Source organism: Molossus molossus, unplaced genomic scaffold (assembly GCF_014108415.1).
Source record: "Molossus molossus isolate mMolMol1 unplaced genomic scaffold, mMolMol1.p scaffold_m16_p_13, whole genome shotgun sequence".
NCBI lineage: Eukaryota > Metazoa > Chordata > Mammalia > Chiroptera > Molossidae > Molossus > Molossus molossus.
The window spans coordinates 90004580-90030114 of record NW_023425348.1 but is presented as its reverse complement, the minus strand read 5'-3'; the positions used below and the strand labels follow the sequence as shown (position 1 = coordinate 90030114).

The 25535-nt window shown below is 56.0% G+C and overlaps 2 protein-coding genes across 11 annotated transcripts in view; one reads left to right on the top strand and one right to left on the bottom strand.

Moving 5' to 3' along the window:
• Positions 1–351: 351 nt before the first annotated feature.
• On the top strand, positions 352–5795 carry RCOR2 (REST corepressor 2). 2 transcript variants are annotated; one of them, XM_036259931.1, is made up of 12 exons: positions 352–1217; positions 1971–2027; positions 2331–2411; positions 2621–2673; positions 2760–2921; positions 3028–3152; positions 3250–3319; positions 3402–3617; positions 4092–4169; positions 4299–4356; positions 4491–4720; positions 4837–5795. In XM_036259931.1, exons 1-12 carry the CDS (start codon positions 1091–1093, stop codon positions 5149–5151), a joined length of 1572 nt encoding a protein of 523 aa, XP_036115824.1. In that variant the 5' UTR covers positions 352–1090; the 3' UTR covers positions 5152–5795. The 2 variants fall into 2 exon arrangements, with proteins under 2 accessions (XP_036115824.1, XP_036115825.1); XM_036259932.1 differs by lacking the exon at positions 4491–4720 and having other exon boundaries at positions 1091–1217; positions 4837–5330.
• Positions 5796–5981: 186 nt separating this feature from the next.
• Positions 5982–25535, bottom strand: part of MARK2 (microtubule affinity regulating kinase 2) — a 60165-nt gene continuing 40611 nt past the window's right edge. The window contains exons 2-19 of one of the 9 annotated variants that reach the window (XM_036259921.1): positions 20990–21169; positions 20709–20762; positions 18055–18103; positions 17701–17766; positions 17544–17614; positions 17272–17328; positions 16380–16616; positions 15822–15941; positions 15617–15716; positions 15427–15539; positions 14401–14533; positions 13957–14138; positions 13586–13683; positions 12569–12730; positions 11677–11934; positions 10611–10637; positions 8595–8639; positions 5982–8129 (exon numbers count right to left, since the gene is read on the bottom strand). In XM_036259921.1, coding sequence (XP_036115814.1) covers positions 7769–8129; positions 8595–8639; positions 10611–10637; positions 11677–11934; positions 12569–12730; positions 13586–13683; positions 13957–14138; positions 14401–14533; positions 15427–15539; positions 15617–15716; positions 15822–15941; positions 16380–16616; positions 17272–17328; positions 17544–17614; positions 17701–17766; positions 18055–18103; positions 20709–20762; positions 20990–21169 — 2313 coding nt within the window. In that variant the 3' untranslated portion in view covers positions 5982–7768. The remainder of the gene's footprint in view (positions 8130–8594; positions 8640–10610; positions 10638–11676; positions 11935–12568; positions 12731–13585; positions 13684–13956; positions 14139–14400; positions 14534–15426; positions 15540–15616; positions 15717–15821; positions 15942–16379; positions 16617–17271; positions 17329–17543; positions 17615–17700; positions 17767–18054; positions 18104–20708; positions 20763–20989; positions 21170–25535) is intronic. The other 8 variants (XM_036259922.1, XM_036259926.1, XM_036259928.1 and 5 more) reach the window with 8 other exon arrangements.

Sequence of the window (25535 nt, the reverse complement as noted above, 5' to 3'; positions counted from 1 at the left end):
GAAATGGAAGGAAAAGCTGGGCTCCACCCGGGCGGGCAGGCAGGCGGCCTCAGGGTCCCCGGGGCAGGAGGCAGTAACCCGAGCCCACTGGTGTATGGGACTTGTGTACCCGTGGGTGGGGCTGACCCCCAGCTACTGCTGGGGGACAGCGAGATCTCCCCCAGGGGCAAGTCTGGGAGCCCTGGGGGCCCGCGGAGGGAAGCGCTTACCACTCTGGTCCTGACCCCACCCCCTGGAGGTCTAGCCCCAGCCCCCAGGCCCCGCCCCCCGGGCCCTCCCTCCCACCCCAGGGCCAGATGTTCAGCTGGCGGAGGCATCGGCTGGGGGAGGGGTGCTGAGGCCGCAGCCGGCACTACTTCCCTGCCAGCAGCTTCATTGTGTGCGCGAGGAGCGAGCGGCGGCGGAGAGCGGGCGGGCGAGCGAGCAGCAGCCCGAGCGCGCCGGGAAGAGGGAGAGCGAGCGCGCCGGGGAGCGTGTGAGGCGGCGCCCGCGGCTGCGCTCCGCCCGCCTCCCGCAACTCTGCCCCAGCGCCGCGCGCCGTGCGCGCCGTCCCGCCGCCGCCGCCAGGGTCCCGCCGCCACCTCCATAGCCCCGCCGGCTGCGGTCGCAGGCTGGGGTCTGGTCGGGACAGGGGTACCCGCCCGGGGACTGGGGCATCCCTGTGCAACCGAGGGGCACCGAGCCCGCGGGGGGCGCCAGTTGCGCTGCAGCGCCCGCTTTCTGAACTGCGTGGGCAGTAGGGAGGTGGGGCTCTGGGGCGCCCCGAGGGCAGGGCGCCCTGACTTCTCCCGGGAGCCCCAGTCCCGGGGAGAGCGCAGGGCTAGTGCGCCCCGCAGCCGCACCAGACCTTTCGCTCATTCCCCTGCGCACCCCACTTCTACACAAACTTTTCCGACGCCCTCGCCCGTGGGGGTCGCAGAGAGCGCTGGGCTCCCGCCCCGCCGGACCCTAGCCACGCTGACCTCCTGCCTCTCATAGCCTCAGTGGCGACCCCTCCAGGCCGGGCCGGGCACGGCACTCCTGGCGAGCGCGGCAACCCCTGGTTGCTCTCCAAAGGCTCCTGTGCCCCCCGGGGCAGCTGGGCGGGGTAATGCCCTCGGTGATGGAGAAGCCCAGCGCGGGCTCTGGGATCCTGTCCCGCAGCCGGGCCAAGACGGCGCCCAACGGTGGACAGCCCCACTCAGAGGATGACAGCAGTGAGGAGGAGCACTCGCACGGTGAGCCCCGCGGCCTAGGGTTAAGCGCGCACCCCCCCCCCCCCCGCCGCGGGCGCGGATGGGGGCGCGGGACGGGGAGGAGGGGAGTTGCCGACCACGGGCGTATTATACTGATGGTTCCTGCCCTGTTGGAATGGAGTCTCTGCCTTGCTTCTCCCCAAAGCCTGGGGCTGCCGGCACGGGGAATCTTGAGGCTGGGCCCCTAGCTGCTGAGGAGGAGATCCTGCCCGCCCGCGCCCTGCCCTCAGTCCTTGAGGGACTAGGGCGACCCTCCCATCCAGATTGAGCCCCTTCATACCTTGCCACCTTGCAGGGGACTGAGGTCTGACTGGGGCAGGGGCTGGAAAGACACCTCCACACCAAGCTGTGAAGCTCATGTGGTGGGGAGGAGCCTTGGATTCCCTGCAGGGCTGTGGTCCAGGTCTAGGGGCAGCCCTCCAACCTCCCCCCACCCCCCAGCCAGAACAAAGGGCTCTGCCTGGTCTGGGCTCTAAAACTAGCCCCTTGTCCTCTGCCCCCCCCCCCCCAGCCCCCTCATAGGCTATGACTAGGCAGGGTCTCTTCCTCTTCCAGTTCCTTCTATGGCTGAGGGTAACTGAGGGGAAAGATGAGGGAAAAGTGAGCCTCCTGGAAGGTGGGGGCCCTGGGTGCTCAGAAAGAACTCCAGGCCAGCCACCTCCCCCGCCCCATCCTCCCATCCTCCCTCCCTCCCTCCCTCCCTGGAGTCCTGACTGCCTCCCCCTGGCTTCACAGACAGCATGATCCGCGTTGGAACCAATTACCAGGCCGTAATTCCGGAGTGCAAGCCTGGTGAGTGGCAGGACAGGCTGCACAGGGAGGGGAGCAGAGGACCCATGGCTTGGCCCTGAGCCCCACCTGGGGGAGCCCTTGGCTGGCGCCCACTGGAAGGTCAGGCCAGGCGGGCAGGCGGGGGTGGGTGGCCCCATGGCATGGTTAGTTTTCCTGCTCTGCCTTCCTGTCTGGGTCTCTGCCCCTCCTCCCTTCTGGGCCTCACCTCATAGGCCCCACTCCTCTGCTGCCCTCTGGCCATGGGTCCAGGCCAGCGCTGCTAGGCTGATCTGAGTGTCTTCCCTCCTCTTCTCTGCCTTTCAGAGAGCCCTGCACGCTACAGCAACAAGGAGCTGAAGGGGATGCTGGTGTGGTCACCCAACCACTGTGTGTCAGATGCCAAGCGTGAGTGGGTGGGACCCTCGGTACACGCATATCCTTGGGAACTGGGGGCTGGGGTTCATGCGAGTCTGCCTTAGAAGTGGGCTGGAGGCTGAGGTATGGGTTCAACTCCTGCCCTGGGGCTCAGGCTCTGGGGTGTACCCCTGTCTAGCGGGGCCTGGGTTAGGAGTTGTAATCCCTCATCCAAGACCTGGCCCAATCCACCCCTGCAGTTGACAAGTACATTGCGATGGCCAAGGAGAAGCATGGCTACAACATTGAGCAGGTGAGTCTTAGCCTCACAAGGATTTGGGATGCAGACCAGACAGTGCTGGGGTGGCTAAGCCCGAGTTGTCCCCTCTCCCGGGCCAGGCACTGGGCATGCTCCTGTGGCATAAGCACGACGTGGAGAAGTCACTGGCCGACCTGGCCAACTTCACCCCGTTTCCTGACGAGTGGACCGTAGAGGACAAGGTGTTGTTTGAACAGGCCTTTGGCTTCCATGGCAAGTGCTTCCAGCGGATCCAGCAGATGGTAAAGCCCTCCACCCCCGCCATCGCTCCTCAGCCCCACCTTTCTGATGAGCCTGCCCGGGGCCCAGACTCTTGGGTGACCCCAGCCTTTGGTGTTGCCCCTCCAGCTGCCCGACAAGCTGATCCCCAGCCTGGTGAAGTATTACTACTCTTGGAAGAAGACCCGCAGCCGGACCAGCGTGATGGACAGACAGGCTCGGCGGCTGGGGGGCCGAAAGGACAAAGAAGAGAGGTGGGGGTCCAGGAGCGAGCCAGTGGGGTGGGAGCGAGTTGAGCTCCTGGGGGGCCCTGCCCTTGCCTCACTCCTTCCCTGGCCCCTGTGTCAGCAGTGATGAGCTTGAGGAGGGACGAGGAGCCGTCAGTGAGGGGGAGCCAGATGCTGGAGACCCCAAGAGAGAGGTGAGGTCCCAGAGCCGGTCTGGCCCACCTGCCTGCCCTCTCCTTGGGCTCTGCACCACTCTTCCTCTCCTTTCTCTGGCAGCCTCTGCCCTCTCGGCCCCTGAATGCCCGGCCGGGCCCTGGGAAGAAGGAGGCCCAGGGATCTCAGTACCGCCACCACCCGCTGAGAACCCGGCGGCGCCCACCCAAGGGCATGTACCTGAGCCCAGAGGGCCTCACTGCCGTGTCAGGAAGCCCAGATCTCGCCAACCTCACGCTTCGAGGCCTTGACTCCCAGCTCATCTCCCTCAAGCGCCAGGTGGGGGCCCAAGAAAAGAAGGGGCCACACAGAGGGAGCAGTCAGCAGCTGGGAATTATGACTGGGGCAGCTGAGGTGTAAGGATGGGGCAGGTGCCAAGCCTGCTTCTGCCCCTGCCCTGCCTTCTAGGCTTCTGGGTAGCTCGGCGTTTTTTCCTGGGCCTTAAAAAAACAAAAAAAACTCACCCTGGCCTGTTTGGCTCAGCGGTTGGAGCGTCGACCTGCGGACCAGAGAGTCCCGGGTTCAGTTCCCACTAGGGGCACATACCAAAAAAAAAACTGGTCTGTGAAAAGGAGTGAAGCACAGTGTCTCCTTCTGAGTGGTTGTGAGGGCGGAATGAGCTAGATGGTGGGTGGCAAAACGCTTTGCTGGGAAGTGGCACTGGTGTCTGCAGTAGAACTCTGGCGAGGGTTGGTACTGACGATCTCCCTGGCATGAAGAGTTTGATATTCCTTCATTTCCCGGCCTTCCCAGGTACAAAGCATGAAGCAGACCAATAGCAGCCTCCGCCAGGCCCTGGAGGGCGGCATTGATCCGCTCCGTCCCCCTGAGGTAAGGCTGCTCTTAGAGTTGGGGTTCTCTCTGGAGGCAGAGCAGAAAGGGGCATTCTGCTGGGAGAGCAGGGCCTCCAACTTTATGTTTTTGAGTATAAGGGATATATATATATTCTTTGCTCTCCAGGCCAACACCAAGTTCAACTCCCGCTGGACCACAGATGAGCAGCTTCTGGCTGTACAAGGTGGGTTGGACTCGGCGGAGGACAGAGGGCCCCAGGAATCTCTCTCCCGCCCTCCAAGGAGCTGGGGCAGAGGGGAGGCATCAGGAAGTAACTAGTTCTGAGGTATTCACCCCGCTGCCCTTTGACTCTTGCAGCCATCCGTAGGTATGGCAAAGACTTTGGCGCTATCGCAGAGGTGATTGGGAACAAGACTCTGACCCAGGTGAAGACCTTCTTTGTGAGCTACCGGCGCCGCTTCAATCTGGAGGAGGTGCTGCAGGAATGGGAGGCTGAGCAGGATGGGGCCCCTGGAGCCCCGGTTCCCATGGAGGAGGCTAGGAGAGGGGCCCCCTTGCCAGCCCCAGCCCTAGAAGAAGATGATGAGGTGAGAAGGGGTGAGAGAAACCCTTCAGAGAAGAGAGGAAAGGAACCGCCTGTGTCCTTTTGGCTGGGCTTAGGGTGTGGCAGAGCCTGATTTCTCACATGTCTCTTTCCTCTCAGGTCCAGATTACATCCGTCTCAACATCTATGCCCCGATCAGTGCCCCCTGCGCCACCCCCTCCTCCACCTCCCACCTCGCTGTCCCAGCCCCCCCCACTGCTGAGGCCACCCTTGCCCACGGCTCCTACCCTGCTTCGCCAGCCACCTCCACTACAGCAGGGCCGTTTCCTCCAGCCCCGGCTGGCCCCGAACCAGCCCCCCCCACCTCTCATCCGCCCTGCCCTGGCCGCCTCCCGCCACAGTGCCCGCCCTGGCCCTCAGCCCCCACCCACCTTGATTGGAGCCCCCCTGGAACCTCCAGCACCCTCACTCTGAGTCCTGAGGCCCTCCACCATTCAGAGGCTCCAGAACACCTTTGCTGGATGTGTTTGGGCACCTCTGGCTTCACCGAAGACAGAAGGGACTAGAGCTCTTGCCAGGTCTTTGGAAGATCCAGAGCTGCTGACCGCCTTGGGCAGAAGACCGACACAGTTCTGACCTTGTTTCTGGCAGCTGAGCCCATCTCTTCTACTCCCCCAGCCAGGGGCTGGGACTCAGGGGCCTTCTGAGCTGGCCTGAGGGTACTTCTCTTCCTGGATGGGACTGGAATGGCTGCCTCCTAGTCTGCAGGGGTTTGGCGGGGTGGCCGGACCCTTTGTGTAGAGGGGGTCGTGATCCGTAGCTTGGGGGGCGGGGGAGAGGACATTTTGGCCTGTTGGCTGTTCTTCCTCTTTCCCTTCTTTTAGCAATAAGTCTGGGGTGAGGTAGGGAGGGGGCTGGAGGGGGAGGTGGGCAGAGAGGTCCCCTGGGGCTTAAGGGACAGCTCTCCCAAGGAGCTCTGAGGGTGCCCACTACGTGGGAAGTGCTGAGGAGCTCGGAGGGTGCCCACTATACTCACCGCCCAAAAGCTTACAGAAAGGAACATATGCAGACGTGGGTTTATTTTTCAATGTTTTTAAAAAATAAATAAAATAAAACCTTCCAAGCTCACTCAGTCCTCTTTCTCTTTAGGTGTAAGGACCCTGGGCTCTGGCTGCCATGAGGGTGGGAGGGAGGGCCGCTGGCCCCAGACAGGAATCCTTTCTCCTGCAAGGGAGGCAGCTGGGCTACATCTTGCCCACAGGGGCCAAGTGCCTGCCCAGTTGGAAGAAAGAGGAGGAGGTAGCTCAGATTCCAAACATTCTCTTTATTACGTGTTTGATCCAGAGGAGAAACTAAGTGCAGGAGTGGGGGACTGAGTGGGGAGGGGCCACCTTGCCTGGGAGCCCCCCAGCCACCACCACCCCCTTTGGGAGCCAAGCCATGCCCTCCCAGCCCCTCGGAGCACCAGGGCTGTTCCACAGGGCAGGAGGGGGGAGGGGAAAGGAGGGAAAGCCCTTGGGCAGAGCCGAGCCCCAAATTGGGCTGGGAGGCAGGACTGAGGTTGGCAAGGCCCCTTCCTGGGACCCAAGGGCTTTATTTGCCATGGAGCCTGGCCTGAAAGTGGGGGTGATGAGTAGGGGTGGAGTCATCATAAATCAAAAAAAAAATAATAAAATAAAATAATAAAATAAAAAATAAAACCCATCACAAAAAAATGTACAACTCAGGTGAGAGTAGGGGCAGCCTCTGTGCAGGACCCCTTCCCCCAATTTCTCAAGAACAGAAACAGCAGAGAAATAAATTAAGGGATGCAGCGGCCGCCACCAGCTAAGCGCCCATAACCAGCCACTCCCGCACTGGCCACGGAGGTTAGCAAGCTGGGAGTCACTTGGCTTATCTGTCCCCCCACCCGGTGGAGAGCAGAGGTTCCCGGCCCTGCTGCCCTAGCCAGCCTCCTGCCAGGTGGCCCTGGGGGCTCTGGGCAGTGTCTCCTGAGAGGAGGGCGACAGTGTCAGTAAGAAAAGGCAAGGCCCAGAGATGAGTGGTGAGGGAAGTCACTGTTAGGGAACTAGCTGGTGCCCAGATTAATGCCAATGACGGGAGCAGGGAGAGGGGAGAGGGAAGAGGGAAGAGGAACGGTGAGCGGGGCCGTGCTTTCAGACAAAGGCTCACCCGCGATGGGAGAACGCCCAGCGTCTCTGTTCTGAGACTAGCAGCCCAGGCGGCCCCCTGGGGGCCCAGGAGCCCATCTGCCCTGCAGTCCCTCCCCTCTCCCAGCCCTAAGGTCAGCCCCGCCTTCTACCCGGGAGGGGGTGGGACAAGATGGCACAGACTTTTGAGGGGGGGGAACAAAAGTCCCCACAGCAGCTTGTGGAAGGAAATGCCCAGCTCTGGGGAAGGGGGGCAAAGGATACAGTGTGGAGGGAGGCCAGAGCCCCACGCCTTGCTGCCAGCCCACCCACCTCAGGGCTGCACAGCACCCCCACCCCAGCCCCTAGCCCCCCAGGCTCCAGCCCGGGGGCCTGAGGTCAGGGGAAGGCCACCTCTGGTGGTTTGCTTGGAGGGGAAGGAGGGGAGGAAAGGGGAGAAGCCCAAAGTGGGCCTGGCGGAGGGCCTGACAGGGAACTCCACCACTCTTGCCTGAGAGTGTTCCAGCCCTGAGCCACCCTCCTGGGAAACCCCACAGATCCAGTCTCGACTGTCCCAATGGGGCAGGGAGGAAAGGTGGCCGCTGGGATTTTTTTTTTCTTTTTTCTTTTTGGTAATAAAAAATTTCTTGGTTTAGGCGAAATACTCTGTGCAACCGCAGTACCGAGGGGGAGCCCTGCCCCGCTACCCCTCCTCCCTTCCTTCACCTCCTGTGGGAAAGAGGGGGGAAGGGGAATATCTGGGCGGGGTAAACGTGGGGGGAAAGAACCATCTTCCATCCCCACAAACATGGAAGAAAAAATTGAGCAGGGCAGGGAGGGAGGTGCCAGCAGGGGAGACACGCCAATCCATCTCTGCAGTCTCGCCCAGGTGGGCTGGAGTGGCGGCCCAGCAGCTAAGTCCAGCAGGCCGCCTCTGTCGCCCCCCCATGCCTGGCAGCCTGTTAAAGCTTCAGCTCGTTGGCTATTTTGGAGGCAATGTTTTTGAAGGCCATGGAGGTGCCCGATATCCGCTTAAAGCGCACCCCGTTGAGAGAGAGCCGTGGCAGTTTGCACACCTCCATCTCCCACTGCACGAAGTCCTCGCGGCCCGGCGCGCCGTGCATGCACAGCAGCATGTACTTCTCGTGCAGCTCGTTCTGGCAGCTGTTCGCGTCCAGCACCTTGCGGATCTCCCGCATCATCTCGTTGGGCTCCATGGAGCTCGTGGTCTTCATGCTCCACGTGAAGCGGAGTGAGCGTGGCTTGGCCTCCCGGAACTCCTCCTTTTCCTTGTCATTACCTCCACCGCCCACCACGTGAGGTCTGCGGAGAGGGCAGAGGCGGCGTCAGCGGGGGCCGAGGCACCCCACCCACGGGGCAGCCACCCTGGCACATGGACCCTGAGACCAGAGAGGAGAGCAGAGGGTGGGTGAGAGGTGTGGGCAGTCCTGCACCTGCGTCTCTAGGCAGAGGCGAGGAGAAGCCAGCCCCTGGGGGCAGGGGTAACAGTTCCAGGATTTCCTTGGAGAGGGAGGGGGAGGGCGGGAATAAAGGGGAACACGTGCTCAGTAGCCCTGAGCTGGACAGAGGAAGCCGGTGAGGCGTAGGCAGGTGACCAGGGCTCCTTCCAGAATACACCAGATCTGAGAAGGGCCCACCCCGGAGCTGGGTGGGTTGTGGGGATTCTCTGAGGAAAAGGGAGGCCTCAGGAGGGCGGCAACAGGGGGCAGGAGGAGAGGAGCAGGAGGCGGCGCAGGGCAGGGCCAGTGCTGGCTCCAGCCCTCTCACCTGAGTGTCTCCACTCGTTCTTTGCTTTCAGGTTCATTCAGGTTCCTCAAAAAACAGAGCGAGGGAGAGTTTAGTGCTGGGACCTCTTGCTCCTTCCACCGCCGCAGACCCAGGTGAGGGCAGTCCAGGGAGGTGCCACCAGGAGGCAGGCGGGACCCAAGCCCAAAGGCCACTTTCCCACCACCTGGCAGGCCAACAGGGCTCTGCGACACCTCACACTGGCAGTTCGACTGTCCCTTTCCAACAGGGAGCCCTGTCCCTCCCCACACTCCCAGAGATGTGTGCTGGGGAGAAGGAGCCTCTGTCTGGGGAAGGAGGAGGGTGTGGAGGTGCAGGCACACGCATGGAGTGCACAGTCACAGCTGGAGGCAGAGTCCCCACTGGCCCACAGCCAGGGCTCCTGCTGTACGTGGGTCTTCTGTACCGGGCCTCAGAACCATAGTCCTCTTGGAGGGAAGGGGCTGGGGGTAAACAGAGGCCTCTCTCAGGAGGCTGAAAGGGCCAAGCTCTGGAACTGCTCTGATATGCCTGGGGATGGGTGAGAAGGAGAAGGGCCCCAGACAAGCACCTCCGCCCCCCCTGCCTGCCAGGCTGCCAGGCCATCCAATTATACAGAAGAGAGGACGAAGGGCAGGGCAGGGCAGACACCTTGCGGGAGTGGGGGAAGAGGTCTGGCCCCGCTGAGCGGCTTCTCCAGCTCCTGGCTGGAAGATGGGTGCCTGGAGCTGGGAAATTGGGGATTGCAGAGGACGGCAGGGGTGAGAGAGAGGGAGAGAGAGCAGCAGCAGCAGCACATGTAAAAGGAACACAAAGACATCACAGACACACAAATGCAGACAAGCACACTTCGAGCTGGGAGCCTGGGCTGTGCAAGGGAAGGAGCCTGGCTGCTCTCTCCAGCCCCACCTGGCTCTTGCCCTGTGGGTGGAGGCGCCCTGCAGGGCAGGCCCCCACTAGGGCCCCATGAGTCAACAGCCAGCCATGCAGTGAAGAGCTGGGTGGGGTTAGGTAGGTGGAAGGGGGATCCCGAAGACCCTGTCTTGGCTGTTTTTCTGTCAGCTGGGGCACCAACGTGCCTGTCAGGTGTTTGAGCACAGGGCCTGGGCTGATCACCTTGAGAAACCAGGGCTCTCAACCTGGCTCTTGGTCTTCAGCTTGGTATTTGGCCCACCCAGGCCTCCAGAGAGGATGAAGAGAGGGCCAGGGGTGATAGCAAAGCCAGGATCCGGCCTAGGAAGGGAGATGCCTGAGTGAAGGGGGATCTCCCATTGTTTTGCAGGGCCCTAGAACATTGCAGCTCCTGGCTCTTTGGAAACAACAGGCCCGATCTGGAACACAGCCCAGAGGAGAGGTGGCTTGGTTTGCCCAGACCCTGCAGGAAGCAGGTGGTGTGCTGGGGTGGGTGTGGGCATAGTTCTGCAGGAGCTGCCAGAAGGGGGTGCTGTGCCCCGCTTGTGAGGCAAAGGCTCCTTGGGTCAGGAGGCTACAGACTGAAGCCCTGGGACCCCAGTGTCCCTGGAGTATTTCCCAAGTGCTACCATCCCAAAGGACAGGGTCAAGAGGTCACAGAGCCCTGAAGTTTCGGGGACCAGAGAAGAAGAAGCCAGGAGACCCAGAACGAGATACCATCCCAGATGCACTTTCGATCTAGGCGGGGAGAACCTCTTCAGAGCGCATGCACAGAAGGGCCAGAAAAAGAAACCCAATGACCAAAGACCAAAACCCAGAGGTGGAGGGTTTGGGGGAGGAGACAATCTTAAAGGGAGAATTCCCTGAGAAGATTCCCCCTTACTTGGGGACAGGCCCATAATCTTCAAAGCTATTTGCCCTGAGTGGGCAAATGTGGCCTCATGCAACTGCCCAATCAGAGCAGTCTTCATCCCTTTAAGATGGCAGAGAGGGCCACATAGCCGTGGTTAGCAAATGGAGGCAAGAGCAAGAGCCAGAAAAGGGGAGTTAGTGACAGAGGCAGGACACAGGACACAGACACATACACACAGCGGGCTCAACGCCTACCTTCTGGCAAACCTGAAAGACAGATTTCTAAAAAAACAAACAAACAAAAAAAAGAAATAAAAAAAAAAAACAAAAAAACAACAAGACGGTATGTGGATAAGCAGGTAGGGAGTGGGCTTCACAGGTTCAAGGGTCACCCCATTTGTAGAAGAGCCGCTCAGCGAGACTAGAGTCCCAGACATGGGATCTGCTCCCGCCCAGCCTGCAGCCCCGCACCTACGTTCCAGGGCTGGACAGGGGCATGGTTTCTGCCTACGCCCGCTGAGCAGGCTGAAGTGCAGGAGGAAGGGCAGGCACGCCTGCTTTCTCCGAGCTTCCTGTTGCTCCCTGAGCTATACTGAGTGAGTGAGGAAGGGACGGGAAGACACAGGGAATACCCCAAGAGGCCGAATTGCTGGATGCACCTCAAGAATCAAAACTGTCCCTTTGGGGTAGTGGGGAGCCAGGTGTGACAAACCTCATGAAGAAAATCCCTACCCTGGTCCCCACAAGAAAATCAGCGCATCAGGCTGCAAGGAAGGAGGCTGCCCTGGGCCCCCCACCAACTGTTACATTTATGGCCTTCACTCCAGCAACCCTGGGCAGAAGAACATGGCTGTGGCAGAGGGGAGTAGCTGCGGCCAGATCTAACCAACTGGGCCGGGGGAAAGGAGGTCAGAGGGGGCAAGACAAGAGACCAGAAAAAAACTCTCCTTGCTGGCCCAGCCTGGCTCAGGCCTCATGACTTTGCAGCTGCATCACCAAATATAAGTTTCCATGGGAACCCAGGAGAAGAGGGGGCTTTTATTTTAGCATCTGAGTTCACACTCTCCTAGAGAGGAGGCGGCATCAGCATTGGCCATCTGCTTGGGCCAGAGAATGAGGGCTATGTATAAGGAGTTGAGGAGACCTGAGGGACGAGAAGGGTCTGGGCACCTGAGGTGCTGACAAGAATCCAATTTCTTAGGCTTCTAGAAACCTCTTCTAACCCCAGGACCCAAGCCCAGTTCCAGGTATCCCTGACCCCACTCCCAGGCAGGTAGGAAGACCTGGACTTACACTTTGCCACCCTAAGGCCCCTACTCACCTTCGTACAAACTTGGAGGTGAATTTGCTGAAAATGCTCCCCGAGGCCCCCCGCCGCCCCTGGCTGTTGCCAGAGGGAGAGGCTGGGGTTACACCGTAGGGCAAATTCTGCTGGTCCCGCACCTGCCGGAGCTGCCCAGCATGGAAGGTGCTTCGACTGGATACACCCCGGGGGAAATTAGTTCGGTCTGGGGCTCCACCACTGCTGCTGATGTTATGGGCGGAGGGGGAAGCGACAGGGACACGCTGGGGGGCTGTGCTGTGGGAAAAGAGACGGGGATGGGGAAAATGTGTCAGGACGCGAGGAACTCATCACCACCAAGCATCTGGAGCCCTGGGGTGGAAACAGGGAAGGAAGATGCTAGGGCAGAGGCAGCCATCACAGAGGACACAGGAGGAAGGGTGTGACCACTGAGGACACTGGTAAGGAGGACATCTAGGTGAGGTGAGAGGGGATGGTTTGGGGGAGGGAGGGAGGCAAGGAGGGATACATGTGTGGAGAGCAGTACAGACTAGAGAGAAGTGGCTCCTTGGGAGCTAGGCAGACTGGAACCTCAAGGGGACAATGTTGACCAACCCTCAAGGATTGAGTCCCTGTGATGCTGACTGTCCCTGGGGTCCTAAGGAAATCCAGGAAGGCTCAGAACAAAAAAGGCTTCCTTCTGGAGCCTCGGGATGGCTTCTGGCATATCTGCTCTGAGGGGAGAACTGGAGGAAAAGAGTGGCATTAAGCTATTTTTTGTTCCTTCCACTTCCTGGCTACAGGGGACAAAGCCATTTCATGTGGCTAGATGACAAGAACAGAGCAGGACCCAGGTGGGAAGAAATTATTGGGGGCAGGGGGTGGGGCAGGTGGAGGGCAGCAGGTGCACCAGCTGCCCCAGCACACTTGCCTGGGCCGCGGCACCTCACAGTTACTGTCCGTGGGGGGCAGCCCAGTGGCCTTGTTGGGGTGCACGGAGGCCGACATGGATTTCTGGTGCTGGCGGGGTCGGGCCGCAGAGACTGCGGCAGAAGCAGAAGCCGTGGAGGCCCGGGACCCTGGCATGGTTAGGCTAGGAGACAAAAGCAGCGGAGAGGGCTGGGTTAGGGGTGGGTGGGGGCAGGAGGCTAGGGTTAGGAAGCAAGGGCAGAGCAGGAAGGGCCAGAGCTGAGAGCTCAGCAGGATGCAGGTCAGCCCTAAGTGGGGGGAGGCAGCAGCAGCAGCAGCAGCAGCAGGGACACTAGTCAGAGCTGAGGAAGGCAGAGCTGGGAAGTGGAGGGCAGGGTGAGGAAGGTGAGGTGGGCCAGGGCCTGGGGGAGGAAACCAAAAGTGCAGGAAAGACAACAGGAGGCAACTGCCTTCAAGCTGCACTGGTCTCCTAGGAATTCTAAGAACAAGGATGTTTCCTCACCAGAAAGAGCAGGGTGTTGCTAAGGGAATTTTCATTAAGCTCAGAAGAGGCGGAGCCAGAAATGCAACACAATAAGAGATGCTGATGGTCAAGGATCTTGGAGCTCTGCTCTCATAGGCACAGCTGGAACCACCTTCAGTGTGCAGACCCCTCAGATGGGCATCTCCAATCTGCCCTGCCCTGAGCCTGGGGCCCTAGAACAAAGCCTCAGCACCGATGCCTAGAGGAGCGGGGCTGCTATGCCCTGGCTGCAGTCCAGAAGCGAGAAGGCAGCCGAGATGACCAGAGTCACACTTTGTACACCGCTAGGAGTGGTTTCAGGAGCACAGGGAAAAGGAGATGGGGTGGGGTGGGGGAGTGGAGGGCAGGGAAGAGGCTGGAGTGTGGAAAGCTAGACTGGACAGAGCCAGGAAGGAACTCCGGGGAGCAGGGAAGGAAGTGGCGCTGCTGACAGATGTCACTGCTGTAAGAGGTGGTTCGTGGGGAGCGTGTCAGGCAGGGCCCAGGCCTGCTCACCTGTCTTTGCCATTCTGGATGGAGGCCTGGCCAAGACTGGCCCTCTCCAAAAGTGGGGAATTCCTGCTTCGATTTGTGCTGGTGGAGAGGATGCTGTTCTGTGGGGAATAGAGAACAAGGCTGGGTCACAGAAAGCCAGAGCGTTTTACCGGCAGGATCAGAGCACCTGCTTTCCCTCCACTTTCCACCAAGAGCAGGCACAGGTAGGGGAAAATAGTTTTGCTTTTCCTCTGGGGGTGAGGCTTTGTACAGTATGCAAAAGTGGTCCTGGAGGAAAGGTCAGGTAGGGAGCCAAGGGAGTGGGTCTGGACTAAGCTGCCTGGAGAGGATAGGCAGGAGGGTGATGGGGAGGAGGGCACAGCGTAGCTCACCGTGGAGGGTGTGGGGGTGGTCTTCTTCCTCTCTAGGCCAGGCAGGGGGCTGGCAGGCACTTTGGCTGTGCTGCTGGTCTTCCGCCCTGACTCCCGGTCCTCCTCAGGTCGCTTATTTTCTGCGTTGTTACTCTGAGTCTTCTTAGAATAGGAATTTGAGGTGGGAATGGCAGGACCAGCTGCTAGGCCAGAGTGATAATGGGAATAGGTAAGGACAGGGCCCATGGAGTGCCCAACGTCATGCACGGTGCTCTCCTAGTCTTGCCAGCAATCCAGCAAACACTACTTCACAGAGGCTGATGAATGGGACCTGCCCATGGCCATGCTACTAATAAGTGGCTGAAAAAGGGAGTAAAACTCAGCTGTGTCATCCAAAGCCTCCAGAACCTGTGACCTCTCAGCAAAGGGGTGAATCCCTCACCTGCAACTTCCAAAAGCACTCACCCTGGTCACTGAAGCGCCGCTGCTTGGGGTTGGCCGAGACACTGCGCTGTACCTTGTGGGAGGGGGAAGGAGCACTGCTATTGGTCATATCAGCTGAAGGCCGGGGCTTCAAGGTGATGGTATCACCCTCCAGCTGCAAGAAAAGAAAAGGGAGGCAGAAGTCAGGGAGGGATCCACAAATCCACCCCCGGGCTCCTTTGACCAGGTCCTGCAAGACCAGTGTGCAACTAAACTCTTGAGGAAACACGTACCCAACACAGACCCTATAAAAGAGAGAGAGAGAGACCACTTCCCACCCTCAGCCAGGGATACACATGCCCACAGGAATGAAGATCCACACAGAGACCTCTTGTAAACCTCCTGAGCAGGGTAAGGCAAGAACCAAGAGAGGGAGCCCAACACCACCAGGGGGAGAGCAGAATAGAGAGGCCATGAGTAAACACCAGGACACACAGATGGAGACCAAGACCCCACCCACAGACAGCTATGGACTCAGACATAAGACATGATGACCCAGACGAGCAGAACACTCACCAAGCCTCCAAATGCACAGATGAGAATGGACACACATGCACACAACTACACATACTGAGACACAAGCACCAGGTAGCAGCAGCAGCACACAGACTTGAGACTCATAAGAAAAACACATACCCACAGACCCAGAGATGTACACTTCCCTGAACAGAGAGAGACAAACACAGGGACATAAAATTTCTAGATCAATACAGAACTGACCTAGCCAGACTGACTTAGACCCAGTATAACCAACAAAGACCGAGCCATATACTCACCTATATGGAAACCCAGACCCAGGCCCAGACCCCATCAGCTTCCCTATTTATTCACTGAAGGAGATCAGTGAAAGCAAAGACCAGGGGACCTTGGCCACTAGAGCCGAAGCTTAAAATTCATCAGCAGAGACAGCACACCTCAGAGATGAACTGTCCCCAACGGGGTAGAAAAGCACGGGGTTCCACTGCCAGCAGGGCTGGCCAGACCGGGGAATGGAGCAGGGGCACACACCTCGGAGCTCTTGTAGCCGAGAAGCAGATAGGTGGCCATCACCTCGTTGTACCTCTGGCCCACCAGAGAGTCCTGGATCTCTTCTCGTGTGTAACCCATGGACACCATCAACTCTGCACAGGGGGACATATAGTTAAGGCTGGTCCCGAGTCCTAGGCAGGCTCAACCTCACGGGCCAGCCCAGCCTCACCTGTCCGCCGGGGGTCCTTGTAGTCAGGGAGTGGCTCCACATAAGGCTTTAACTCATCATCTTCATGACCCACATTCATCCATCGATCTTTCATGATTTGCTGAGGAACAAAGCGAAGGGGAAGGGCAGAGAGGAAGGAGACTCAGCTTGAAGGTTTCCTTGGGAACCCGGGACCTTCCGGCCAGCTGGGCTCTCAGCTGCTCACCTCTAAAGTGCCTCTCTTGCTGGGATTGAGAATGAGAAATTTCTTAAGCAGGTTTTCACAGTCGGTGGACATGTAGAACGGAATACGATACTTTCCCCTCAGTACCCGCTCCCGCAGTTCCTGCAGGAGGGAAATTGAAATCATCCCAAAGCCAAGGGAAGAAACCTAAGATCCAGGCTCCTGAGAGCTTAACACTGGTCAGGAAGATATAAATGAAGTATGGTAGGAGGCTGAGATCCAGAAACACGGGCCCTTCCCAGAGAGGTGGTGAAGTCAAATACCCAGAGTCCTCTGGCCTGACCAGCCTGAGGCCTGCAATCCTGAGTGCTTTGGGGGATGAATGGACACACAACTGATCCCATCTCTCCAGAAAAGAACTGAGGTTACTACACTGGGTGCAGAAGACCTTTAACTGCTACCTTTTGCAAGCCCTTCTGTGAAGCTCTGTTGTGGGAGAAATGTAGAGAGGTGGGTGGCAAAGGTGAGAGGTCAGGGGTAAGATCAGAGGCTGAGAGAGGAAATGAGAATAAAATGATCTCAGCCTGTGCTTCACTCCACCTTGAGGTTCTGTCCATCAAAAGGCAGGGATCCGCTGACCAGTGTGTACAGGATGACTCCCAGACTCCACACATCCACCTCGGGTCCGTCATACTTTTTGCCCTGGAAGAGCTCTGGGGCAGCATAAGGGGGACTGCCACAGAAGGTATCCAACTTGTTCCCAAAGGTGAACTCGTTGCTGAATCCAAAGTCTGCAATCTTGATGTTCATATCAGCATCCAAGAGCAGGTTTTCTGCCTGGGAGGTAAGATGGAAAACATCAGGGAACCAAGCGGACCATCCTAAGGCATTGGACAGGAAGTAGCTGAGGGGAATGGGAAAACAAACAGGAAGGCATCTCCAGTCTTAGAACTTTCTCTACCAACTTCAGGGCAGGCCTTCAATTAGCATGAACAGGCTGAGATGGAGGAGGGCAGCACAGGCCACTCCTCACACAGGGAGCCATGTGAGAGCTGGGATCTGAAGGCTCCTGTGTCAGGCCCCAGTTCATCACAGTCATGTCTGCAAGGACTCGGGGGCCAGGAGACCCATAGGCAGTCTCACATTCTAACATCTCAGTGTGTGCGCACATCTGCAAAGCAGCTGTGCTGCAGAGGTGAGGACAGTCAACACTCTCCCCTCAGTCGGCCACCAGCAAAGTCTGGAGCGCTCCAGCCGCCTGGCAGCACTGGGGGGTGATGGCCGAGAGCCTCTGCCCACTGGCTGGAACAGGAGGATCCTGAGTCCAGTTGTAAGGCCTACATTAGAAGCAGCCCTCGGGGCTTCCTCATCGTCTCCCAAGTATTGAAGGCTGGTGTTTCCTTGAATACTCAAGCCTGATGGTTACGTCACGGTGAATGGAGGGTGCACAACCTGGCCCTGACTCAGAGGTGCAGGGGGAGAGCAGGCCTACCTTTAAGTCTCTGTGAACAATGAACTTCTGGTGGCAGTACTGCACAGCAGACACTATCTGAAAGGAAGGAAGAAGGGTTAGCCCAAAGCCACCTGGGGTAGGGCACAGGGGCTGGCAGAGCTATGACCCCAGGACCTTGTTCTAAGCTGACACATAGATAACAAAGCCTGAAGGACCCTTAAAAAGCCCCTTACAGAAAGGCAGTCCTTTCCTGTAGGCCAGACCCCAAAAGGCCAAGGTCAGACCCATCCTCCAGGGGGAGTCACACCCACCTGACGGAATTTGGCTCGAGCCTCTTTTTCTTTCATCCTGCCATGAGCCACTAGGTAATCAAACACCTCTCCTGCAAGAGAGAGGCACAAGTCTAGGTCAGAGCTGGCTGTGGTGAGGTCTTGGGCCCACGGCAGGAGGAGGCAGTTCCATACCTACCTCCACTGGCGTACTCCATGACAAGGTAGAGAGTTTTTTCAGTCTCGATCACTTCAAATAATTTAACTACAAGAGAAAAGGCCAAGCCATGAGTCAAAAATGTAGGAGGGGCCACACATCGAGCCCCAACATGTACAGGAGCATCCTAGGGATGAAAGTCCCCCTTTCACACTCCCTCTTCCCAAAGACAAGTCCCTCTCAGAGAGGCCACACTACTGAGGACAGTCCGTGTGCCAGAGGCAGAGGCACCCTGAAGACGGCAGCCTCGGAAGACAGCGCCTAGGGGAGGAGGGCCATGGCTGGGCAGCAGAGCCCTGATGTGGGGGAAAAGAACAGAATGACAATGGTTCTCACCTATGTTGGGATGATTCAAAACCTTCATTATTCTTACTTCCCGGAATAGCTGAAAAATAAAATACTAGGGGTCACGCTTGCTCAGCTTGCTCTCCTCAGGTCCCCTCCAACAGTCACTGCTAGGATTCTTTTTCCAAAAAAGAAAATGAGCAAAGAAAAGAAACAGGGCAGTTGTCTGCATCATCCATGCCCACCCCTGATGGCTGAGAAGTAGGTGAGGGAGGAGGAGGACAGGAAGGGTCAGTGGCTTGCACCCTGAGGTTCAGCACCTGGGTAAGCCGGCTGCACCTCTGCTGTACTCAACCCAAATCCTGCCCCCGTGCAGCAGATGGATTTTGGCTGCGTGCCTCTGAAGGAGGGATTGTGAACCGTGTGCATGAATATTCAATACTAAAGTTCAGTGACAAAAAAGACTCCAGGCTGGTCTGTGTGAAGGGTGGGGGAGTGCTAAAGGGGTCCCATCACCTGACTTACACAAGTACCAGGGCTCTGCACTAGTGAGCAGGCCTTTCTCTCTTGGGCCTGTGGGGTGGGGACAAAAGAAGCCATATATATAGCTGGTGCCAATTTTAATCAAATCCACCTCCACAGATTCATGCTCTCTTTGTGAAACAAAATCAGGGACTCCAAACCATGCATTTCCATAAAGAAAGATGACAGAAGAAATGAACTCTATTCTCTTTGCGGGACCCAGAGAACTGGACGTGGGGTTTTTGTGACTTCCTGGCCTCACCATTTGCACAAAGAGCAAAACTGGTTTTCTTGGGGTGGAGGGTGGGTGAGGTCTGCATTATAGTTTATGAAATAAAGTGAACACATTTTTTTTCCTTTAATGAAAGCCCAGCACTTTTGTGAGCTGGAAAGAAGTCGAGACAGGCTATTCATTCTTCAGGAACCTGATTCTGATCCTGGCTCCCTTTTCTTGTTAGAGCCCAGGTTTCTCTTGCTTTCTTCCCTGGTCCAGTAGTTGTCTTGGATGAAGCAAAAAAAATCCTGGACCCCACCTCAGGGGCAGTGATGGGAAGCAGCACTAAAACGGGGCCCAGAGGCAGCTGCCAGGGTTCTTTCTCTGAGGGTGAGCACCTGGCCTGGAAGGGCATTCTCCTGGGAGAGCATGGAGTTTTCTGGGCTTGTCTAGAACTCTGAGGGACTAGCTTCTTCAGTGTTCGTCCTTTAGGGATCACTGCTGGGATAACATTTAAAGAGAGTAATTTGGCCAGAATCTGACTGGCCTTGGTAACAGAGGACATAAAAAGGCTCTTAAAATGGCTACATTTGTCTGGTAGAAAAAGAGAGGTGGGAAATAAGATGGCCGGGCAGACTCTGGCAGTCACGGTGACAGCAGACAGGACTGCTCCAAAGACCAAATGGCTCACGCCAAGCTGGCTTCTACTCTGTGGGGTCTGAGCCAACATGTCAAGAGTAGCCCTCTTTCCCTTCCTTCTGAAAAGCGCTAAGCAGGGAAGTCCTAGTGATGACAGCAATGTTTCCTCTGAACCAAAGAACCTTGAGGGGATCCCACGGGTAACAAAAAATAGAAAACACTTTGGTTTTGGTTGTCAGCATGTCAGGGCACCTCAACCCACACACTCTTAATTCCGAGAGCATCTCTCTCAATAACAGCCCCAGCTCCTAGTCCCAAGCCTCCCAGTGTCGCTGCAGCTGACACTGTGTGTTCATGAAAGAACTCCAACCTGCCATGTGATGAAAAGTACCAGGTTAATCCAGGTGAGAAACTGGAACCAGGGTCAGCTGGAGTATGAGGACACAAAGGAATCTGACTAGACCTGAATAGGGCAGCCAGTTTTGGAAGCCAGATGGGCAATTTCGTCCTTCTCTTCACTGCCGGAGCCCGGGATGCAAGGACAGGGCAGTTTCCAGCTCCACCACAACCAGTCACTAGCAAGCTGCCCCTCCTGCAAAGGAAAGTCTCCTTTTCTGCCTCCTACTAGCTTCTCATGGTTTCTTGAGCAGGGGGTATGTGTTCCCACCTGCAGGATGTCCCCAACCTGCTAAGTGAGACCTTAGTTTTCCACTGTAAGTCAAGGAGGGAAGGATAAGTCCAACTTTGTCTAACCAAGACTACATGCACATGACCCTGTAGGACTTTTAGCCAACAGGAACCTAGAATGAGAAGGAAAACTAGGAGTACTTGTCCTTGGTATGCACTCACTGTCACAGGTGTGAAACAAGCTTAGCTTCTAAATCCCGTGTTCAATACCCATTCTCTAATGCAGCTGGCATAGAATTCAGTGGCAGGTTCCTGCCTCCTCTTACCCCTGTACCTCCAGAGTGACCCACCTTCCATCCTTCCAGATCTTGGAATGTGTTTCTAGTAATGCCCACAAACGTGTTTTTGCATAGGGCTGGCCAAAGGCCAAAAGATAACAAGATGCAGGAAGTAGGTCAGATAGGTAGGCCAAGGGGCTGGAAAGGGGCAGAAAGACTTCTACAGAGCCAGGGCCTGTGGCCAGGAAGGCCAATCAGGAGTAGTCAACACGGGATCCAGCCAAAGCCCTACAGGTAGTAAAGCCATGGAGAGGGATACTGGAGACAGTCAAATGACCAGAGTTTCAACTAGGGATTCAAGAGAAGATCCAAATGATCTACTGACCCCTGAAGAGAGGGTTAGAAAGGGAGGTGTGTATGCTTACTTTCTGGAGGCTGGAGGAGTTCAGTTGAGTCTTGTCAATGATCTTCACAGCTACCTGAACATGAAACAAAAAGCCCAAGATCACTTCTTTGACCAAGCTAAACCCAGGACTCGAATCTACCGCCTCCTTTTTATTTCTACTTCCTTTTCACCCCACTCCTGTTGGTTCAGATCACATTTCTGTCTGGTAAACAAGAGGTTGGCTGTGGTTGAGTCCCACCACTACCTACGGGGGTGCCAACAGTTGGGAGGTGCTGCCATGTTCCCCACCCCAGCGCTTACCTCTTTCCCAGTCAGGATATGCCGAGCCAGCTTCACCTTGGCGAAGTTCCCCTTGCCAATAGTCTTGAGGAGTCGATAGTTGCCAATATGGGGTTGCTCATCAGCAGAGGTGGCTGAGTTGCGGCCCCGCAGCATGTTGGACTTACTGCTGGGCTTGGAGTCGAGGTGTCCCAAGGTGGGCTGCAGGGGAGGAACACGTACATCTGTAAGCACGCTGCCCTTCTAGTTGCCCACATGTGCCCTGTCACCTGTTCACACTGTGAGAATGCTGCATCTCAAAGGCAGGAACAACACCGTCAGAACTACTTCAGCGTCCTCACTGCCACCCAGCACTTTACATTTACCTTTATTATTTCTCACTTTGCACTGATCTGTGGTCTATCCGGATGGCATGAATGCTCGAGAAGAAGACTATTTACTAACTGTTACATCTCAGCAACTAGACAGACTGGATTATGGTAGATGCTCAATGAATTCTTTTTTTTTTCTTTTTTCTTTTTTTTAATTTTTTTTATCCTCACCCGAGGACATTTTTCGATATTTTGTTCAGATAGAGTGAGTGGGAGAGAGAGAGAGAGAAACATCGACGTGAAAGCGACACATTGAGTGGTTGCCACCCACACGACCCAACCAGGGCTGGGGACAAACTGCAACCAAGGTATGTGCCCTTAGCAGGAACCGAACCCGGGTCTCTCCGGACCACAGGCCGACGCTCTAACCGCTGAGCCAAACCGGCCAGGACTGCTCAATGAATTCTTTACAATGAATGACTGAATGACAGTCTGAGCAAGGTAACGGCCTGCCCTTCTTAGACACTCCATCGCTCAAATAAGGGTATGAGGAAGCAGAAATAACAACAATGGCACTGAACAGGTATATAAACATAATGCAAAATGTGTATGCTCCAGATGGAAACGTACGAAGACTTGTACATTCCTCAAAGGGCTGTGACCCAGTAATTCCACTCATAGGTAACACACCCAAGAGAAATGGAAATGTATGTCCACACAAAAACTTGTATATGCATGTTCATTCAAAATCTCCCATATTCATAATAGCCAGAAAGTGGAAACAATACAATGTCCATCAACTGGTAAACAGGTAAACAAACTGTGGACTATCCACACAGCACAAAATTCACCGTCAATTTTAAAAAATATTCTGACACATGCAACAATGCAAATGGACTTTGAAAGCATGATGCTAAGTGAACGAAGCCAGTAGCAAAGGCCCACATATTGTATGACTGCATTTCGATGAAACGTCCAGAAGAGGAGAATCTATGGATTCAGACAGATTCTTCAAGAACTAAGGAGGGCAGAGGAGGGTGAGGAGATTGTGGTGATATAAAGCTCTGTGAATTTACTAAAAGATACCTAATTGGTATACTGTATGGTATGTGAACTGTATCTCAGTGAACTGTTATGAGTGTGGTCTAAGTCTGGTCGAGAGCCCTGATATACCTCGCAAAGAACACCTGGCGCCATTACTTAAGCACACTGGGGCAGAGCCGGCTGCCAGAGCCTCATCCCAGAACCACCCACAGCTGCCTTGGAAAATCCAAGGAGACAGTTTGGAGGGGAGCAGGGTGACCAGAAGAGTGTGAGTAAAAGTTCTTCCTTTCACAGCCCCTTCTGGCTGTAAGTGAAGCAACCCACAAAAACCACAGAGGAAAGGAATGACTTGCTACCACCAAGGAACTGTCCAGGGTTCCTGAGCTTCCCCAACCAGATGCTTTTCAGGCAGAAAAACAGTAAGAACACAAAGTGAGTATCTGCTACTGATAGCAGTTTCCCCCTTCTTCACGGTGTCAGTGGAGGGCTTTCCTTTCACTCTGCATAGCAGCTGCTGGCTTGTTTGGGGTGAGTGGCTTGACTCAGATCCCAGAAGCTCATAGGGTCGAACCTTCGAGGAGAAAAGATCTCATGTGCGTGGTAGGCTCTGAAAGGGGAGTCCCTGACATCTCACCAGAGTCCCTTTTAACCTCCTTGGCCTTTCAGAGAGTGTTATCTCTTCTGCAAATCAAAGTCCCCAAAGCCTTTGCTGTCTGTCCACTACCGCCTATAAAGCTCCCTTGCCCTCTGGTGTACAGATATCCCAAAGCTCACCTAAGCCTGGTTGGTCCTCCTTTTTTTTTTTTTTTTTACATCCTTACCCGAGGACATTTTTCCATTTTTTGTACAGATAGAGTGGGAGGGAGAGAGAGGAAGAGACAGAGAGAGAGAAACATCGACGTGAAGGGACACATCGAGTGGCTGCCACCGCACGACCAACCAGGGCCGGGGACAAACTGCAACCGAAGTACGTGCCCTTAGTGGGAACCGAACCCGGGTTTCTCCGGACCGCAGGCTGATGCTCTAACCGCTGGGCCAAACCGGCCAGGGCGCCTGGTTGGTCCTCAAACAGCATTTGGTAGTCCAGTAGATTTTCAAATACTTGTTTTGTTCCCTCCAAAAGGAACTCTCCAGTTCATACCCTTTGGAGAGAAGGACATTTCTAGGCCCCCGATGGTACTTGCTCTGTCTGCCAAAGGACACTGCAAGTCCCATCCCTCAGAGTCCTGAAGGCCTCACCTCCACAGCTTGCTTCTCAGCTCCACTGCCCTGTGGGTGCTGCTAGACTGCCTACGAGGGCCCTTCCTTCTGCCCCAACTCCCTGAGACAAAAATGGGCAAAAACGTTTCCTTGGCAATCTCTAATTCACCTCCTGAGTTTGTCACTCTGCTCTGCCCATACCTCCTGGTGTTTCTGGTGCCCAGGGGCTGGTCTGGGTGGCTTAGCAGAACAGCATTCCCTACAAGGCTCAGCTGCATGCTGGACTTCAAGCAACAACTACAAGAGGGGCTTAAGAGTATAGGTGCCAGCCCGGCCGGCGTGGCTCAGTGGCTGAGCATCGACCCATACACCAAGAAGTCGCCGATTTAATTCCCGGTCAGGGCACATGCCCAGGTTATGGGCCCAATCGGGGGCATGCAGGAGGCGGCCTATCGATGTTCTTTCTCATCAGTGTTTCTACCTCTCTACCCCTCTCCCTTACTCTCTCTCTAAAATCAATAAAGAAAAAAAAAAAAGCCCTGGCCGGTTTGGCTCAGAGGTTAAAGCATCGGCACGCAGGCGGGGGGGCTGGGGGGGAGAGTATAGGTGCCAGAGACAAATTGCCTGAGTCCAAATTCTAAATCAGCCACTTCACATAAGTTAACTTTATTGTTACCAACACCATCCTTAAGAGGAAGAAGAGATTATTACAAAGTGGGAAGGAAATCACCCAAAAGATGAATGGTGTGGGGTGACCCCACACATCTGTGCCAGGAGATGGTCTGGTAGATGTCGAGGAGCTCTGTCCAATAGAACTCACCCCCCACCCGCCACATACGAACATTAGCTTCCTTATCTGTGAAGTGGCAATAAAACCTTCTCTACCTCACATCAGGTAGGTGAGAGAATATACATAAAATGCTTTATTCAACAATCAGCAAAGAGCAACTATTATTATTTTTAGTTCTCAAATACTACTGTCCACAAAGCCAGAAGTCGTCTTGTCAACAAGACTTCCTCATCTAAGTCGAGTCCTCCTGAGCCGGCTGCAGCCCAGCCGGAAGCTGCAAAGAGATGCTATGGCTCGTCCCACTGGAGAGAGGTTCAGGCTGAGCACCAGTCGCCCTCCCCTCCAGCTCCTGCTGCCGGCCTACACCAGCTCCCCTACTCTTCCGAGGAGGGGACTGGACAGGGCAGCTGGGAAGGGCTGGTTCCAAGCTGGGTATCCAGGATGACAAAAGAGTGAAGATTCTGCTTGTCTAGGACCCAGAAAAGCAGAGAGTACTGGCGTGTGCTTGTTGATCCCATGCCCCAAAAGTTACCCACTCCCCTTTCAACTCTCAGGAGTCAAAGTGTAGTTGTCTCACCCCCTTGGCCTCTTGTAAGCTGTACTGTTTCCCACAGCAGGGATGCGGAACAGGATGAGGAAGCCCACGAGGAGAAGTCCAGAAAGGAGAAAAGTCTCCTGTAGAAAATGTTTCCCGGACACGGGCCCCTCGTGAGGAGGCTTCCAGGAAGGCCAGAGAGGACCTAAGAGAGTCCCTCCTATGGCTCTGACGAGGCCCATTCAGCCTGGATCCAGATCTTACCAACAGGGTGGAGGGTTGAGGACTAGCTGCCTTTGTGGGTCAACTAAACAGAATCTAGCTAAGGCCACACTCTCCCTCCACCTCTCTCTATCCTCCTTGCTTACAGTTAAGACATGGACACCAGACATTCCTAAAACTTTGGCTGACATCACACCCCAGGCCGGCCCCAATGGTCTGAGGAAGTGTGCTAAAAGCAGACCCCATGGTGCTCAGGCAGCCTTCAGAAAGAACAAGGGGGTCACCCTTTGAGGCAGTACTTGGAACCAAATGGTAGACCACGCAGGTTACTAGGCAGACCTGGTTCAGAAGTAGGGCTTCAACAGCTTCAGGGTCCTCGACAGAGAGAAGACAACATAGGACATGGGAATAAAAGGAAAAGAACCTTCCATCCAGTGGGTCCTTCAACCTGGGATGTTATAACTT

Bases quoted from the DNA above. Each gene is read 5' to 3' on its own strand.
- RCOR2 (XM_036259931.1), top strand. From the start codon at position 1,091: ATGCCCTCGGTGATGGAGAAGCCCAGCGCGGGCTCTGGGATCCTGTCC. The intron at 3,320-3,401 runs GTGAGGTCCCAG...TTTCTCTGGCAG, and splicing joins CTGGAGACCCCAAGAGAGAG to CCTCTGCCCTCTCGGCCCCT. The intron at 4,721-4,836 runs GTGAGAAGGGGT...CTTTCCTCTCAG, and splicing joins CCCTAGAAGAAGATGATGAG to GTCCAGATTACATCCGTCTC.